This window comes from Sceloporus occidentalis, unplaced genomic scaffold, assembly GCF_023333645.1.
Source record: "Sceloporus occidentalis isolate IW3139 unplaced genomic scaffold, rSceOcc1.0.p SCAF_3, whole genome shotgun sequence".
Taxonomy (NCBI): domain Eukaryota; kingdom Metazoa; phylum Chordata; class Lepidosauria; order Squamata; family Phrynosomatidae; genus Sceloporus; species Sceloporus occidentalis.
The window spans coordinates 106518707-106537254 of NW_028316983.1; the positions used below are offsets into that span (position 1 = coordinate 106518707).

The 18548-nt window shown below is 40.4% G+C and overlaps 1 protein-coding gene across 1 annotated transcript in view; it reads right to left on the reverse strand.

Annotated features, from left to right (window-relative positions):
* The window catches only part of LOC149316541 (collagen alpha-1(XI) chain), a 325693-nt gene that overhangs the window by 283112 nt on the left and 24033 nt on the right, over positions 1–18548 (reverse strand). The window contains exon 2 of the mRNA XM_089515788.1: positions 9533–9700. Within this exon, the coding sequence (XP_089371914.1) occupies positions 9533–9700 (168 nt within the window). The remainder of the gene's footprint in view (positions 1–9532; positions 9701–18548) is intronic.

An 18548-nucleotide genomic window follows, 5' to 3' on the forward strand; every position in this document is an offset into this window, starting at 1 on the left:
GAAATAAAAAAATCTCATCATTAATGTTGCCTTCAGATAATGTGACACATTCTAGAAGTTTTTTTAATTATGTCTTAATGCTAAATTCTTGTGATGATTGCAAACTATCAGAAACTCTTTCTCACATCAGAAAATATTTCTTTTCTTCTAATTTCAATTTTGAATTTGGACACCATCATGCTGCTGCAGCACAATAGTTTGCTCTTCATTGCTCTTAATTCTGCTCTGCCACCCCTTTCTTTCCTGTAGATTCCCCTCTTGCCAGAGAAATAAGAGCTACAGTGCTGATGGAAAGTTTGGCTGTAGCACTCTGAGGCGTTCCTTGTTCCCTCCCACCCTGACACTTTGAAGATAATGGCAGCATTCCCAGGTTCCACAGAGACTGGAAATCTTAGTGATTCCATCTTCTGCACAATCATTAAAAGTGCAGGAGCTGTACACATATAATAGGGGATTATCCTGTGTGTAAAAAAAATACATAATTCACAGCTTTTGTTATGGCACATCACACCTTTTTAAATACATGCACACTGCACCTTTCTAAAAAGTTAATTTATGTAAATGACCACAACATTTATGTAAACTAAGACTTGGGTCCAGGTTATTTGAAGGACTGTATCTTCTGTTATGAGCCCATAAAAGCTCTAAAATATTCTGGAGAGGCCCTTCACCCTGTCTCAGGTTCTTTTTTGGGAACAAGTGAGACAGCCTTCTTGGTAGTTGTTCCCAGACTTTGAAACTCCCTCCCTAGAGAGGCCAGGATGGCTTCATCCTTGCCCTTCTTCCCATGACAAGTCAAAACATTAATTTGTAAAACAGGCTTTTACAAACTAACTAGGGTTGAGCTTTTAATGATTACAGTCCTGTTTTAAAGGTTTATACATAGTCTTTTAATGCTTTTAGAATAGTTTTATTGTTTACTGTTTTAACTTCATAAATTCTTTGTTTTTTAAATCTTATATTCATACTTTTATTAATGCTTTTGTATTGTTTTTTTTATTTGTGTTGTTTTAAATACTGTATGGTATTAACCACCTTGAGTCCCATTATTGGTGGGATAAAAATGAATAAAATAAAAAGGAGGAGGGGGAGAGGAGGATGAGAAGAGGGAGGAAGAGAAAAGAGAGTAGAACTGCAAGAAGAAGGAATGGAGAGCTTCATACTCAAAAGGAGACAAACACCTGCCTTGTCTGAACTGCTAATCCAGTCTAAAAGATATGCTGGGAATGCTTAAGGCAGTTGGCACTCATTCGTCTAGTCTAGGCATGTGCTTTCAGTCAGAAACAACAAACTGTAGGAACCCTCTGGGAAGGTCATAGACAGGCATTTTGCAGCTTTTTTCCAAACTGTGCAGTGGCATTATCTTTCAGTAAAGCATTATCTTTACTATCATGACTTAAATGGGGGGCAAGGAATCCTTTCACATGCTTGTTGGTAGAAAGAAGCAAGAATAGCCAGTCTTCTATATAATGAGAAGTTCATATTGTAGAATAATATTTTTTTTTACTGTTTGTGTGGAAATGACTATTCAGAATTACTTTTCCACCTGAAATAAATGTTAAGACTGGCACAAATTAATTTTTTGCAAAAAAATATATATTTCCCCCTAAATTTGCAACATCTGATTATAGCTTATGGGGCTTTTTATAACAGTGTGTCAATGTGCTGAAAAAACCTTTCTCATCAATGGGGATAAAATTTGCAGCATTCTTTACATCCCAACTATTGGTCAGGGGGAAAGGTAAGCAGTCCTAGCTTTAGGCAATCCCCACCTATTTTTATGGTGTCTGTCAATGGACATGTATAAAAGTAGTTTTTTTCCCCCTGTCAGGACTATCTAGATAATCAGGTAGTCTTCAGTGCCTTTTTTTTTAATATGTGTGTATCACTTCCTTCCAGCCATCCATTTGCTTCCTCTTCCTCAATTATCAGTCAGCATTTTGTGCCCACTATCGTTTTGGGGTGGGGTTCCCCCATCTCCCCCCACCCTGCAAACTTTCAGGCGCTTCTAATTTTGCCAGTACCTCCCCCTTGTGCCTGGCTGTTGACATAAGTCTGGGCATTCATCCAGCCAGATTAGCAATCAAATATATAGATATGCATAGCTGCCATAGCTCATTGACAGTACTGCTGTAATACCCTGGGACAAGTTATTCTAGCACTGATGGTCATTAGTTTCAATTTCTTTAACAAAAGCTGATTCCAATCTATGAGGCATATGCACATGGCTAAATGTACTAAGATCTTTTGTGGCATGCAGCCATGGTTCACAGAGTGTCACTTTCCCTTATCCATTTTGGCCAAAATTGGTGTCAGAGATGGCTGCTAGTCCTGATCAATCTAATTGTTTTCACATTATATCTGGATTTATTTTGCCATGTTGTGCATGGGGATGTAGCATATTTAGAAGGTGTGTTGCAATGGATTTGCACAAGAGTCACTGCACAGAATCAGCAGAACTTCCCCTGCTACTAGGCAGACTGAGACAGCTGCTCTGGCCTGTAGAGCTTTATGGGGCACATGACTTGCCCTAAGCTATCCTGCTGTTCTCGGGACTACATTATGCTATCTCAGAATAAGAAATCTGAGTAGCTTCTGTACACAGAATGGGGGAAAACATTTTCCCTTGGTCAGGAAAATGTCTTGGGCTGGCCTTGGTCATTACCACAGTTGTATTCATGTAGCATTGCAGAGAGTTCTTCATTCATTCATTCATTCATTCATTCATTCATTCATTCATTTAAAGCACCCATATGCCATCTATTCAAGCTCAGGGAAGAGCCCATACAAGCAATACTATAAACACACAAAATGAGCAATCAAAGCTTCATTGGCCAAATGCCTACTAGAATAAATGGATTTTGCATCACTTGCAGGAGGATGAAACAAAAGTGGCCTTCTTTGGGGAAGTCATGCCACAGCATTTTACAAAATTTCCAACTTGTAAGAGCAGATATTCTCACATTGTTTAGAGAAGAGAGGAGGAAGAGGAGGAGTGAGTGGGAGGAGGATCACTTTAAAATTCCAAGAAAGCAATGTTTTCCTCAAAATACAGTGGGCCCTTGGTATCTGCTGGGTTTTGGTTCTAGGACCACCACCACCATCCTATCCCCTGTATATATCAAAATATGTGGAATCTCAAGTCCCATTATATATAATGGTTTAGTAAAATGGTGTCCCTTGTAAAAAAAATGGCAAAATCGTTTGGGGTTTTTGTTTTTGGTGAGGGGGTTTCAGTATTTTCAATCCATGGATGGTGGAATCCATGGGTACAGAATCTGTGGAAAAGAAGGGCTGGTGGTATCAGGGAAGGTATCTTAGACTTTCTGATGGAAGCTCCAACACAGCCTTTCATGCATGCCATGCCAAAAGGGAATAAAGGAACACAGCAAAGTGTCAGTGACACCCAGTATGGAGATGAGTATAGACAATATTGGCATGTGACTCTCATTAGAAATTAAACTCTGATTTGTACAATCTGCGCTGATGACTCAGATGCAAGTGATGTTTTCCCATTGCTGAGATATAAGGATAACACTTGTGTCTTCTCTTCCATTTGGTTTAAATAGAGCAAATGCCTTAAGTGCTCTAAAACTAAGAATTTTGGCTATATTAGAGATACAGTTTGTCAAAAATTCCAGCTGTAATTAGATACTTAATAACAATCCTACATCTTTTTTCCTTTCTTTTTGGATTTCCTATTGGAATAGTTGCATATAACTAACAAGAAATAATGAGGAAAATTAAAATGTAAAGTACTGAGGTGCATTCCTCCCGCAAAAAACAAATTTACAGTGAAATCGAAATATGTCTGAATTGAGAAGTAAGACTTACAGTACTTAGTTGATTGGGACCTACTCCTGGCTAAATAAGCATATGATTGCAAACTAAATATCACATCAGGACACATAGTATCATTGGCCATGCCAGCTGGAAGGATATGGATTTAGTCCAACATATTCACTGAGAAGCAGTTGGGAATGACAATAATTACAATTAAAAGAATTAATAGAATTAGGTAAAATAGCATTAGGTATTTTACAGACCCAGAATTTTGTATTTGGATTTAGCAAGATTTTATCCCCACTAGTAGTAGTAGTAGTAGAAGTAGTAGTAGCAGCAGCAGCAGCAGCAAAAAATATGCATTTTGAGATGATGTGGAGTTAACTGACTTGTGACAGAAGGGAATGTAAAGTACAAATTTATTAATGTTGCATATTATTGCAAAATGCTGAAGCATTCTGTCAACTCTCCATGTTCACTCTCATCCTTCTATTCAGCTGGAGTTCTATCTATCTATCTATCTATTTCCATGTGCTTTTCTCTTTCCTTTCCTGGCATTCTTTTTTTCACCAGTATGTTCTAGAGAGATAAAATCATCAGGTCAAATGGGGACATCAAAATTAGTTCCTCAACTTACATCCAGTGCTAGCAATCCAACAGCTATCACAAAGGAGGAGTGGGGAGCAAATAACCTAAAATCAACGGCTATTTTAATTTAGAAAACTGCCAACAAACAGCATGATGACTGTATTTATTTTGGCATTCAAAATAATGACCAAAAAAACTGAGCAACTACAATGTAGCTGCTGAGCCTACTAACTATATCAGAATGTCATTCCAAAAATGCCAACATAGAAAAACCAAACAGAAACACAAACATATCCTAAGTTAACATGAGCTTTCTCTCCCCTCAAGGTAGTGTCTTGTCTGCGCTTCAAGCCTGGATTTGGCTGAAGGTGCTTATTCTTTTCTAACAGTTTCTAAAAGGCAACGGTCCAATGACCATGAAGAGTTGTCAATGGCAAGGTCACAGTGATTTAAGGCTGAGTGACAGCTCCATTCCACCAGCAGATCTTATGTGTGTAAGTGAGCCTTTTTAAAACTTAGTGGCTGGCAGGAAAACAGAGATAAAGCAAGAGGACTCTTTAATACTGTGGAAGAGCAACCCTGGAGGGTAGCCAAGTTGGTTCAAAGCAACTAATGCCATTGTTCCTAACAATCTTAGCACTCATTTTCATGACCTGTAATGGCATGGTTGCTGCTGTTCAGACTGCTGGCTCCTCAAGAGGAAATGTTTGTGTGATATCCAGTGGCACAAAAGAAAAAGGGTTGCCTCTCCTTTAACTAGGTTTCAGGAACCCACAGACTATTTTACATTTAAAAGTGCCCATTTTTCAACACCAGAAGTGAAACTTCGGCATTTCTAGATACTTTGTTTAGTTCAGCATTTTTGTCAGTCCATGTGGCCATAAGGACCCAGAGACTTGCCACAATTGTCCATCTTTGGTCTAAAGTACCACAATCCTCAAAAATGTGTGAGTTTCTGAAGTAAGGTGCAGTTGGTCTCACAAGTCACAGAAAGCCCAAAGTGGATGATTTCAGCCAAAATCTTAAAACATGAAAATCATTCTTCTACTACAGTAAAAATGCACTTACATTATGCTCATAGCAACGTGCATGTGTGCGTGTGCATGTGTGCATTAGTGTGTGTATGAAAAAGGATGAATTTCCCCTGCTTTTTATAACAGAAAAATCTCTCAAAACAGAGTGGTCTTAAAATTTAAAAAGGAAGAGCAAGCAAGATGATTTCAAAAGCAGTGGCAATTTATGGCTTCCGTCTCAGTGGGGATTTTAGTGCAAACTTTAAAGGAGCTAACACTCACACCAAAACAGCTGATTTCAAAGGTTTGCAATGTGCATGAACATTTTGTACATTCGAACAAAATGCACCTGAGCAAATAGGAGACTGCCCAAAACAATATCTGTATCTGAAATTTTTTTATAATAGCTGTGTAACTTTTTTTGGGGGGGGGGGGGGAAGGCTCCCAAATATATGCAATTTCCTGTATGAAATGCACACAGTCCTATACATGCCCAAGTTAGAACACGTTTTGAAGGCTTTTGAGTTTGGTAGATGTGTCCATCTCTAGCATCCAAGAGGCTCAGGGAAACTACATAAAGAATTTCTGGCTCTCAAAACTGCAATAATATCTGAGTTAGAGGAGACTGAACCAATACCTAGACTCTGTAATGATAGCTAGATGAGGGGTTATAGACAGAAACTCCATGTCCATAAAATGGAGGTCCTGTGCTTAGGTGGTTCTCAGATCTGAGTCAACTCCCCTGAAGAAGCAGGTGCACAGGTTATGGGTATTCCTCAACCCAGCATTGTCACTTGTGGAACAGATGAAACAAAATCTATTTTAAAAACTTTGGCTTGGTTTGGCAGCTATTACCATTCCTGGGGATTGATGCTTTACAGGACGTCTAAGGCTATATTACTCTAACTAAATATTACTCTACATACAAGACTGTCGTTAAAGATGACCCAGAAACATCTGTTAGATCAGTGCTCAGCTGTCACAATTATGTATAATTAAGTCATGGTAGTTCATCCTACACCTATTTGGAAATAATACCCTGGGCTGTCTATTTGCTTTCAAGCCCAGTTAGGGTACCAGCATTTGTCTTTAAAGCTCAATGAGCATCACCATGATGGCAAACCTATGGCACACAGTGCCATTTCACAAGGCATGGGCAAGGTAGAAGGAGAAACAGCCAAGCATGTGCCCATTCCTCCTCCTCCCTGCCTTTTTCCAGACTCCAGCTGTCTCTCCAGGACAGCTGGAGGCCAGAAAATGGTGCATGCCTCTGGTTCCTCCTCCTAGCTCTCTCCCAGCCTCTCTCAGACAGCTGGAGGGTGGGAAAAGGTTGGGGGGAGGAGTGAACGGTACATGCTGGATCCTGGGGGCCCCCATGGGCCCTTGCTCATTCAGAGCTCCCTCCTCCGGGAGGCTCAGGAACGGCTGTGTGCCAGTTCCTCCCCCCCCCCAGGCCCTTCCTCACCCAGAGCTCCCTCCCCAGAGAGAGCTTTGGGTGAAGAACAGCCCAGGGGGCTCAGGGACGGCCATATGCCAGCTCCTGGCCCTTCATGGGCCCTTCTTGTCCCAGAACTCCCTCCCCAGAGAGAGTTCTGATTAAAGAACGGCCCGGGGGGGGGGGGGGGCCTCAGAAACAGTGGCGTGCCAGCTACTGCCCCCCACGGGCCCTTCTTGACCTTCAGCTGTTTCTCAGAGACAGCTGAGGGCCAGGGAAAGGGCGGTGAAGAAGCCCTTTCTCCATGGGAGGAAGCCCCACCCCCATTATGCGGACCTGGAAAGGTTCACCATCACTGATCTATATCATGTTGTCTTAAGAATCTACAGAGGGTTTTTTTTCCTGAATATGCTCATTAGCAGAGGTGTAATTCAAAAGGAGGATTTTTCAGTTCTAGAATGCTCTATTTAGAGAGGACTGATGGGTAGCAAAACTATTGTCTTTGTAGGCCCCTCCTCTTTTTTGCAGACATTCACTATAGGAAGTGTTTTAATGAGTTCTGGTATCCTTGAGGTTTGTTTGTTGTTTGTTTTCAATCTATCCTGATTGTTTGGTCTTTTATTTGGTTATTGGACTTCAGAGCTGTGCTGCATTTTCTCCTCAGTGGCAGATTGTATGGCGGACCTTGGAGGACTCATCACCAGAAGGTTTGTCCAGCAGATAAGCTGACCACAGCAAGTATGAACTTGACGGTGGCATGTAATATCTCTGATCTGCAGCAGTGGAGGGACTATCTCCACTGATGAACTCATAGATTTTCAAGTTTGTATTGTTGCATTTATAATTTTTTATGAATAGATTAATTAAGTTTAGGGTACATACCTCTCTCAAATACTTTTGATGAAGAGGGGTTAAGAAATATTTTAAAGAAATACACGTACAAAGAAATAGAAATAAAAGTAATACTTAACAGAATAAAAGTGCAATTATTAAAACTATGCTTGAGAAAACATCTATGAAAGGGAGCAGTTGAAAGCTTTTGATTTTAAATATCTATTTGAATAAAACATTTTCAATTTGTCTGTCAGACAACAAGTAGCCAGGTGATTATTCATAGGGTCTCCCTTCTGCCACCAGCACAAAAGCTCCATTTCTCACGCTGACTCACTTGACCACACACAATCAAAGACAGGCAGTAGAACTTGTGAGTCTCTCGGATAACTGTACTCAAGACTTTTTGAGGTAAGAAAGCTGAAAATCAACATTTTAAACTGATCTCAGGAATAAAAAAAAAATGGTAAGCAGAGAAACTGGAGGAGGGCCAGAATCAGGTGCCAGATAGAATTTAGGGCACCACATTTCAGATCAACTGAAGTGGAAAACAGTAACTGCATTCCTTCTGTTGTATGATGTGTGTTAAAGGAAGTGTACTTTTCAATGAACAATCATGGTTGGCAGACTAGAGGTAAGCAGTTACTAACTTGGACAGAAGAACACTCAGAAACCAGGCAGGTAGCAGAGAAATTAGTAAGCAGTCTGTATTCAAGTCAGCAGGTTTACATAACAAGGAAAAATCTATGTGAGCCCTGGTGAGCAGGCAGCTATGGTGCCATCTCTCTGCCCATCTGGGGTAGTAGGCCTAAATCACAGCAGAGGAGAATTTAAGCAATTCTTGTTCTAGTAAGTTAGCAAGGCAGCACAGGGACAATAGCACAGGGTGTACATGAGCATTCTTTGATCAGGACGTCTCCTGACACATTAAGGTTGAAATCCCCCCAGGTTCAGAAATGAAATATAAAACATATAAAAATAGCCCTGCTAGATCAGACCAAACACCTATCTAAGCCCATATTGGGAAAATTACTTTTGGGATGACCTCTTCCAGAATCCTCCAGCTAGCATAGTGTTCAAAAAGTGGGGTGGGTGGGTTTCTAGACATGCACACAAACAGATTCAATATTCTGTTTTCACAATGGCCAAATAATAATAACAATAACAACAACAACAACAACATTAATTTGTATCCCGCCTCTCCCTGTATTGGATCGAGGTGGGTAACAACAAACATAAGGACAATAAAAATAGAACACAAGCTACAAGTAAAAAACATAGCAAAATATATAAAATCCAATTCCCTATCTCCCTCCCACCTTAAAATAGTGTTAAAAACAACAATCCCCAATAAAATACTACTAATAAAGTAGTCAATAAACTCAAGCACAATCACACTCCAGTGGGAACAGCTATGCAACTGGAGAGTGAACATTCCGAGGAGGTCGATCTTGGAAGGCCTGCTGGAAGAGATCCATTTTTATTGCCTTCTTAAAGGCCTCCAAAGATGTTATATGGCGGATCTCTTCCGGCAGGTCATACCAGACTTTTGGAGTGGCAACAGAAAACAGTCCATCAGCAGCACTGACACCACAGCTCTTTCCCACTTGTATTCTTCAGGATCTTGTATTCAGAGCCAGAATATCTCTGATACTGTAATATACAACCATCATGACTAATAGCTATAGACAATTTTATCTGTTATGTAATCCCTTTTAAAACCATACAGATTGGTGCCCATGTCTTCACCTTCTGGTAAACTGAAATTGTCATGGTAGTTTTTGTGATCTAGTTCACAGAAACATAAAGTTAAGAAAAAAGTAATGAGCAAAGACTCACATCATAGACTGTCACACAGACACACACAAACACATACACTCACCTGGGTACAACTGTTTGGTTGGTGCACTGAGTTGTGCATGTTTTGAAACTCTGTAGGCGACATCTGATCCTTTGGAATTCCGTCTGTTTGTGCAAAATCCTGCCGTTTTTGATACTCCTTCTGGCGAATTATAAAACTCTAATGCTTTGAGCACATCAACTGGTTCAGCTGTAAAACAAAATAAAGAATGTATGTATATAATTTGCATTCCTTCCAAAATACTGTCCCCTTTCAAAAAATGAACTGATATATTTCATAGATTATTCAGTGCATATTATTTTGTTCACCCCTGCAAAAAGTTCTGATGGTAAAAATCCTATTAGCAGTGGTCCATACCCTCCAACATTTCACAGAAGAAAACCAAGAAATGTGTGGCAAAGTAGCATGAGGTTGATCAAGATGGCTAATGAGGGAGAACAAGCTAAGAGAAGTTTCCGCAGTTTGTTTTTGCCTGAACTTAGGGGAAGAGCAAAATTCCTGCAGTTTCTCTCCTTTCAACCCTGCTGAGTTAAATGAGTACAAACTACTTTTGTACTTTGAATTCAGTTTGCCACAACTGAAGTAAGCTGAGGACAAAGGGGGAGTAGGAAGAGGAGAGAGAAACTGGAATATTTTAAAAGCAGATGAAGAACAAGCAGCTGAGACAACAGATGATTAATCAAGATTGTTCTGCCAAACTGGGACAACTGGAAGATAGAGTGGTCCCATCGGATCAAAGGCAGAACTGACTCTACGTTCACATGCACTTTTTTCCTAACAGATCAGGACTTTATCAATGCATCTTTAAGAGCCCTATTGTACTATGATCCCATCATAGCTATCATGGCAACATCATGGGAATTGTAGTTTATAGAGGGATATTTAGAATTTTCAGCCAGAGAACTTTAATACCTTACCAAACCAGAAATATTGTGATTCCATAGAATGTTAAAATGGAATATAGCTCTATAATTGTCTATTTGGGGGTAAACCCTAAAACTAAGCCAGTCCACTACTGATAAACTTCTCCATTTTCTGCTTCAGCTCAGATATAAAAACACAGACCCAGATGCCACAGACTCCTTAAGAGTTTTAAGGAATCACCAGGTGGATATGAAGTTATGAGTATAAACCTCCTCAGAGAATAAGAGGCTATTGGCTGGAAGAGAAGAGAAATTTATGGCAAAATCTTCAACAGTAAGTCATAGTACAACAAAAGACAAAAGTGTAGTGAAGTCTCCTTCCTTGGAGGTCTTTAAACAGAGGCTGGATGGCCATCTGTCTGGGATGCTTTGATTTAGATTTCCTGCATGGCAGGGGGTTGGACTGGATGGCCCTTGTGGTCTCTTCTAACTCTATGATTCTATAATCAAATGATCTTCTGGTTTTAAAATAACTGTCTTATTTTCATGTACAAAGTGGAATTCATTTCTCCATGGGCCTTCTTTTGAAGAGAGGCAATTTGCTTTAAAGGGTTTGTTTTGTTTTGTTTTTGTCACTGCACTGCACTGCACTGCCAAATTTTGGCAGCATGTTTCTTGTCAATGATGGCCTGGGATGTGGCAACAGAGCATCCTGAACCCAGAAGTTATCCCCACTCCTATTTTAAAAGGTTGACCCTTAATCCAGATCACTGTTCTTGTACAGTGCCAAATTGGATAGGCATCCTCACCCCCTTTTAAGCATTCCATCTGCGACTGACTTCAGATATCAAAGTTCTGCAATGACCTTTAACTTTGGCAGGATGTCAGAAACCCAGAGCAGTATGAAGTCTGGGCCTCAAAGAAGTTAAGCAATTTCCTACATTCACCTCAGCCTCACACTTTGCTACTTCTTTCAAAGCAGATGTTTTTACACCAAAAGTATTCAGCAGAAGCAGCTCTGAGATATAAAAGCACAACACATGTGAGGAGCCGGGCTGCTGTTGGGGCTCAGAAAAGGAAAACAATCAAAGCACTACACAGACCAGATCCAAAGCAAAATGTTGTGACCTCTGAAGCTGCACCTCTGGTGGTATGTTCACAATAGAATACAATTTTTGGAGGAGTAAAGAATATGTATGATTGCCATATCTTGAATAAGCTAGAAATCTGAGAAAGGTTGAAGAAAATAATCTGATGACTGACTCTCAGCTAGAGGCACAGAACTAGAGGCTATTAGCAAAAGTGTGTGCTTATCTTTCCATTTTCCATTACTGGGGGGAAAATATTTTCCCGTTGATATTTTTGTTTTCAAATTCTACTCAAATAAATGTATACAATTCAAATTGTGTATCTTTGAAAGATTCACATAAGCCTGCTTTAGTAGAAAGGAAAATGTATATTAATTAAGAAAAAAATGTGTAAAAAGTGCACACATTAAGAGCTTTTTCCCCCCAAAGGAAGATCCAATACAAAACAAGGACAGGAAGAAAATAGCAGGTGGAATTTGGAGAAATGTAATCAAATTAAGACCAAGTGATTTTCACATCTAAACTCCTCACTTAAAAGTGAATCCAGAGGGTATGGCAATGGAAAACAGGCCATTATTGACATCTCCTGCTCCCTTCAACTTCCATAACATATAGAAAGAAAGAGATAGAGACTAATTTGGAAGAAAATACTCAGTTTGACAAACACAACAAGAGGAATACATTTGTCTCAGTACAGAGAAACATGAAAAGAGTCATGCTGGGCTAGCATATGCAGTATCCTACTTGCATATTGGCCATCCAGCTGCCTATGGGAAGCCCACAAGTAGGATGTAAGTGTGATATCTCCCTCCTGGTCATTTTCCCTAGGCTTGGTCCCAGCTTCCAATAGTGGAAGTAATATATATTCATCATTATTAGTAGCAATTGTTAGTATGAGCCTCTGCAAACACAGTGAGGTAGGAAGAAGATGAATTACAGTTTTGACCAGTTTTTTCATGTTTGCCTTTGGCAAGTCAAATTATATGGATGCCTTCCACAGAACCGGTTGTTTATAGCAGGCAACTGCTATCTCATCATTGAACTGCAGTTCCTGACTTTTCACATTGACTATCACAATACTCACAGAGTTGCTGTGTGTGTCATGGTTTATCATGATACTGTTTAAAAACTGGCTGATTAAACACTCTTTTTTCAGTCATCTAATCAATGTGACCATTTTTGTACTGTGCATTGGACCTCGCTTGCTTCTCAAACTGATTCAGTGTATCCTATTTTATTTCAAACATGTACATTCTCTTACTTCTCTTGATGTTACTCTATCATCATGTCTTTCCTTGCTTTTTTCACTGCTCTGGTAATCATTCTCATTAAATTGAACTTCTCTTCCCATCTTCCTGTTCTTTACAGCTGCATCTCTAATCTTTTTCCAACCCTAAGAGCACAAGCCTATGCATGCATATTCAGCATCGAATCCATTGGCTTTGAAGGAAAGTATTATTAGTTTGAAATCAAAACTGTCCTCAGTAAAGGTACTTGGGACTGTGGTGGGACTGAAAGAAGGGCCTTCAAGTAAGAACCTATGGATTGCAAATAAGCACCTTGAATCCTGTCTTGGGAGAATGGTGGGATATAAATTCAATAAATAAATAAATTGCAATTTAATACCTTTTTTAATTCTTATGCTTATGTACTTATGCTTTGCTTTGCATTACTACAGACACTTTAGAAAATGATTCTAAGACTGAACTGTTCGGACCAAAATTCTTATAGTGCAATAAACAGATATATCTTGTGCCAAACCAAAGTGAAGAAGAAAGACTGGAGCAATAGTGGATAGGCTTTAACTTGCTGGATCTTTCCTTTTTAAAGAAAATAGAACCCTAAAATCCACCAATTGGAGCTGGTGGCAAAAAATACTGGCTCAGGTGGGTAGCTATACATCACAAATTAGGGGAAATTGTGCTTTTAAGCACAACTGGTTCAAGAATTAGGGATTGGAAAAAGTATCAAGTTCACAAGACCTTTAACATAAAAACATTCTCATGTGGTTCCCCCTCCCACTTCAGCTAATAGCCTCCTTGTAAGGGGTAGTGAATCAACTCTGGGTTTTGGCCCAACTTTAAAGGAGCTATACAATATACTGAGGTATTTCCTCAAATAAAGTAAGCACCTTGAATAGCTCCTAATTCTGAAATGGATTCACTCAAAACCAATAGTCAACACTGTTACCACCTACAATGCGTACTTATTTAGGACCTAATGAAGTGTGATGATTATTGATGTTGCTTTTTTTAAACAAGGAGTCAGAAACCCTTACAAATCCTGGATAATCTTCTGGAGATCTTCCTTCTGCACTTCCTCACCCTACCCCACTAAAATCATATCTAGCTGGGATTCGAAGACTCATAGGCGTGGTACATACCGTCAACAAGCGGCATACCAGCGCTGATTTTAGGGTTAGGGACCCTACCCCTACTACGTACGGGCGGCATTACAATGGTGGTGTCCCATGTACACGGGTGCTGCCATTGTGACGTAAGCGATGCACGTTGTCCGTGTGGTGCTTATGTAACCATCCACCCTGCAGCTGAAACAGAACACGCTTTTCAGGTGGTCTGTCCCAGGCCATAGAATCACAGAAATGGAAGAGGCCCTCTTGGGCCATTGAGTCCAATCTCATTCTCAGTGCAGAATCTCCAGCCAAAACTTCCCCAGCAGGGAGCTGTCCAGCCTCTTTTTGATGATATCCATAGAAAGGGACTCCACTAACTTTCTAGGCAATTGATTCAATTGCCAAAGCGCTCTTATTGTCAAGAGGTTCCTTCTAATGTTTAATTGAAATCTATCCTCCTGTAATTGAAAACCAATAGACCCATCCTACCATCTAGGGCAGAAAGGAACAAACTTGTCTCTTCCTCTCTGTGGCAGCCCTTGAGATATTTAAAGAGTGCAGTCATGTCAACATACAGTCTTCTCTTCATCAAGCTGAACAAAGTTGAACCTTCAACTTTTTTTCATATGTTTTGTTCTCCACACTTTTTATCATCCTTGTTGCTCTATTCTGGACCTGCTCCAACTTGTCTATAACCTTCTTAAAATGATCTGTCCAGAATTGAATGCAATACTCCACAAGAGGCCTGACTACCACAAGATATAATGAAATGTTAACTTCCCTTGACTTGGAAACTATGCTTCCATTAATGAAGGCTGAAATAACATTTGCCTTCTTTGCTGCAGCATCACACTATTGGCTCCTGTTCAACTTATCACCAACAATAATCCCAAAGTCTTTCCACATGTAGTATTTCTGGACCATGTATCCCCCTTCCTATAAGTGTGCATTTATCTTTTGTGGCCTAAATGTAGAATTTTGCATTTTTCTGCCCAATTTTCTGAGAGCCAGTGGGCATAGTGGTTTGAGTGTTGGACTGTGACTCTGGCAATCAGGGTTCAATTCCCTGACTGGCCATGGAAACTCACTGTGTGACCTTTGTCAAGTCACATGCTCTCAGCCTCAGGGGAAGGTCATTGCAAATCTCTGAACAAAGCTTGCTAAGAAAACCCCAGGATAGGTTCACCTTAGGGTCACCATAAATTGGAAATTTGAAGGTACAAAACAACAACAACAACAACAAGCCCCATTTTCTACTTTATCTTGTTGTTGTTTTTAATTTTGTTCCTATTTTCCAGTGTGTTAATCACTCCTACCAGTGTGGTGTTATCTGCAGACTGGGTAAGGATTCCCCCTGCTCTGTCATTAATGTTATTGATAAAAATGTTGAAAAGTAATGGCCCTAGGAGAGAACCCGGAGACACTTCACTTGAGATCTCCTTCCAGTCTGAAGTTTATCTATTGAAGCATTTGGAACACATTTGGGAAAGCAAATCTCAGTTGGGCTGGCTCTGCCACTGGACATATGAGTCAGCTGCCTCAAGTACAAAACAATGAGGGGGTGGCATCGGAGGTTTATCAACAGAACAAATCTGTTAACAAAGCAAAGAAAACACAGTTATTTCCTGGCAGCTGGCTCCGTTTCACTGGACGGCCTGTTAAAAGCAGTTGCAGAGAAAGAGCCACTGTTTGAAGGAAGTGGATTGTTATTAAAGCTTTTCTGTGCTTGGTGTTACCATGGACATTTGAATTCATGGATGGGGCAAAGGGTCAAATATTAGTTGGTTCAAGAAGATGCTATCTTAGCAAGGCCCGATTCTTTTGGAAACTATGCTGTAAGGGACAGCAATTCCCATTATTCAGCTGATACGTCATACACAAAGGTTTCTTCTGAGGTAATTCCAATGTGTTAATAGCATGTGTAAGCAACAATTGTCCAGTAAGGTGTCTCACACAATAGGGTTTAGAACTCTGGAATGAGTATATGCTATACAATCTCCCATTTATTTCTAACCTCTGGAACAACACAGTGATGAGGTGGGACAAATGGTCAGTTTTCACATTGGTAACAATGGGCTTCTCTCACAATGGAAGGGGGTATCAGCTTGGATTCATGGGAGGTTCGAGAGTTTTAAAGATTGGAAATGATTGCATAAAACAATTCAAACAAAGTAGCCAAGAAAGAAATCTTGGCACTTTTGTATCCCATGTGCTCAAAATTGGATACATAGGGCCCAAACAGACAGGCCAAAGTAAAGCTGCTTCAGGTCATTTTGGAGGTATGCTGTTTATATGCATGCGTCCTAAGAGGCCAGAAGCTGCACCAAAGCTACACTCCAGTCCTAAGGACTGGAGCGTGGCTTTGGCACAGCTTCTGGCCTCTTAAGATGCGTGTGTCATTTAAACAGCATACCTCCAAAGTGATCCGAAGCAGCTTTATTTTGGCATGTCTGTTCAGGCCCATAGTTTCAGCCACTTTTATTTGCACAGAGACTCTGTGAAAGATAATGACTTGCCCAAAGCGATCCAGTGAATTCTGTGCCCACCAGAATTTGAGTCAAATTCTCGCTAGTTCCAACATTCTATCCATGATATTTCTACAGACTTCCTGAAAACTGTTCAGAATACATTTAGAGTTAATTAGTATGTCAACTGCAAACCTCCATAACCAATATACAGTTTAAAAATGCCTATTTTAGGGAAGCAACAGAAATATAAACAGGAAGAAATATAAACATTCTTCCAGACAAAATTATGTTTATGAACTCTTAATCCAGACACTAGATTAAGTGACCCTTGGGAGACATTCCAATGTTAAGATCCTACAACTGTGTTTGAAAAATCCAGACTTGTCCTTCTTACAGTGGTGAGAGGCATTGAATTTCTGTTTCAGTTATAGTAGCTATTTCTCAATGTGCATCTAGGGCAGGTGGGCAAATGTAGAGGGGATGGGGCCTTTGCCCACTTGCCCTCTCCACTGGGCCACATTATTATGTTTTAGGGTGGTGGAAGTGATATCGTGCCTGATCATCATTTTGGCTGGTTTTCTGTCAGGTTTTTGGAGGAAGGATGAAGTGGAAGGTTGGGGAGCTCTGGTACGAGAGAAGTAAACCACTGCTTTTTCAGACAGTTTTGGGTAGTCTTGGCCAGCTTCTGGGCAAAATAATCATCCCAAAATGTGAAAATGATTTGTTTTTTAAAATGAGTCTGGGGACTTTGAGATCTTTGGGAGCTACACTCTTGGTCTTCAGTGGCTATGTGTGGCCTGCAGGCTGCACTTTGATCACCCCTGATCTAGTCCATATAAATGTATGCAAATCTGCAACCTCTCTGCTTCCTCCTCTTTTAATAATGCATTTCTTTTTTTCATCTATTTCAATAATGACTCATAGGTTGCCATCCTAACTCATAGTGATATGGAAAAGGGAAAGTATTAGAATCTCTTGATATTGTCTCCCGTATCAGCTTTGGTCTTCCTTTCAGGTACCACTCCAAGTTCAAATTCAATGAAGAGTGAGGGTTGCCATAGCAGGGTGCACAGTTTTTATACAAATTAGCCAAAGGCAACTGAAAAACTTCCTCACACATATTCAAAAGACCTTTAGAATGGAGAAAACAACTGCTAAGTGTCCTAATTCTTGGCTTAAGAGAATGAAGGCATGAGGGAGCCAAAAAATACACTATTGTTTAGGAGAGTAAACATTTTCCTCCCTTATGTTGGATCTGGTATCAAAATTATCATGAACTGTTATCCCCCTCCTCTCCTCAAGTTTAGCATTTCATCAAACTGCATATCCTTTGTCAGTAACACATGGCAGCAAACCTGGAACCGTTCAATGAAGCTGAGCATATTGTCAGCCTGAAGGCTGATATCAAAAGCTGCCGAGTTTGTGGCTAAATCTAATATCGCCTAGTGAGCACTCTAAAGACACATGTTCCAGGTTTTCCTTAATCACCGTAGATTTTTATACAGTTCTTTCCATCTGGAAATAACATTTCAGAAATAAAACAATAAACAAAATAAGTTTCCAAGGGCAGCATTTTCAAACGCTTTTCCAGGAAACCCTGAGGTACTTTTGGAAGACTCTTAAGAGTTCCTCAATGAGAATATTGGTAAGGGGTGGACAAACTTCCTTGAAAGACATCTTGCTCAGCATAAGCAATGTTTTGTGCAACTGCAGCAGTTATTCTGGTGTATTCTGGTGAAAGAATAGCTTTTCCCAACATGACACCTTCTCGATGTGATGCACTACAACTCTCACTATCCCTGGCCAGTCTGGAAATGCTATGTGGGGATCAGTGGTATACCTAGTAAATATACTCAGGGCAGGTTATTTTTAAAATACCCCCCTCCTCTTTTCAACAGCCTGTTCTGGGTCTGGCAGAGCTGCTGGTTGGGCAGCAAAGGGAGGTGACCCACTTTCCACCTGGCCAGCAGATGCACCTGACCCAGAAGGAAGACCCTTCCAACTTGTACCTCCTGGTGGGGATAAGCTGCTGCTGCCAACTCCACAGCTTTTTCTCATCTGGTGGAGCTGCTGGCCATGCCTTTAAGGGAGATGTCTTGCCTTCCTGCACAGCCAACAGAACTGCTGTACCCAGAAAGCAACTCCTTCCAACCAGCCACCATTGGAAGGGTGGGCTGCTGCAGCTGAGTGTCAGCCTTTGCCGCCACTTTGCTAGCAGCTCTGCAAGACCTGGAAGTAGCAGCTGGGTGGTAGCAGTACCCCATA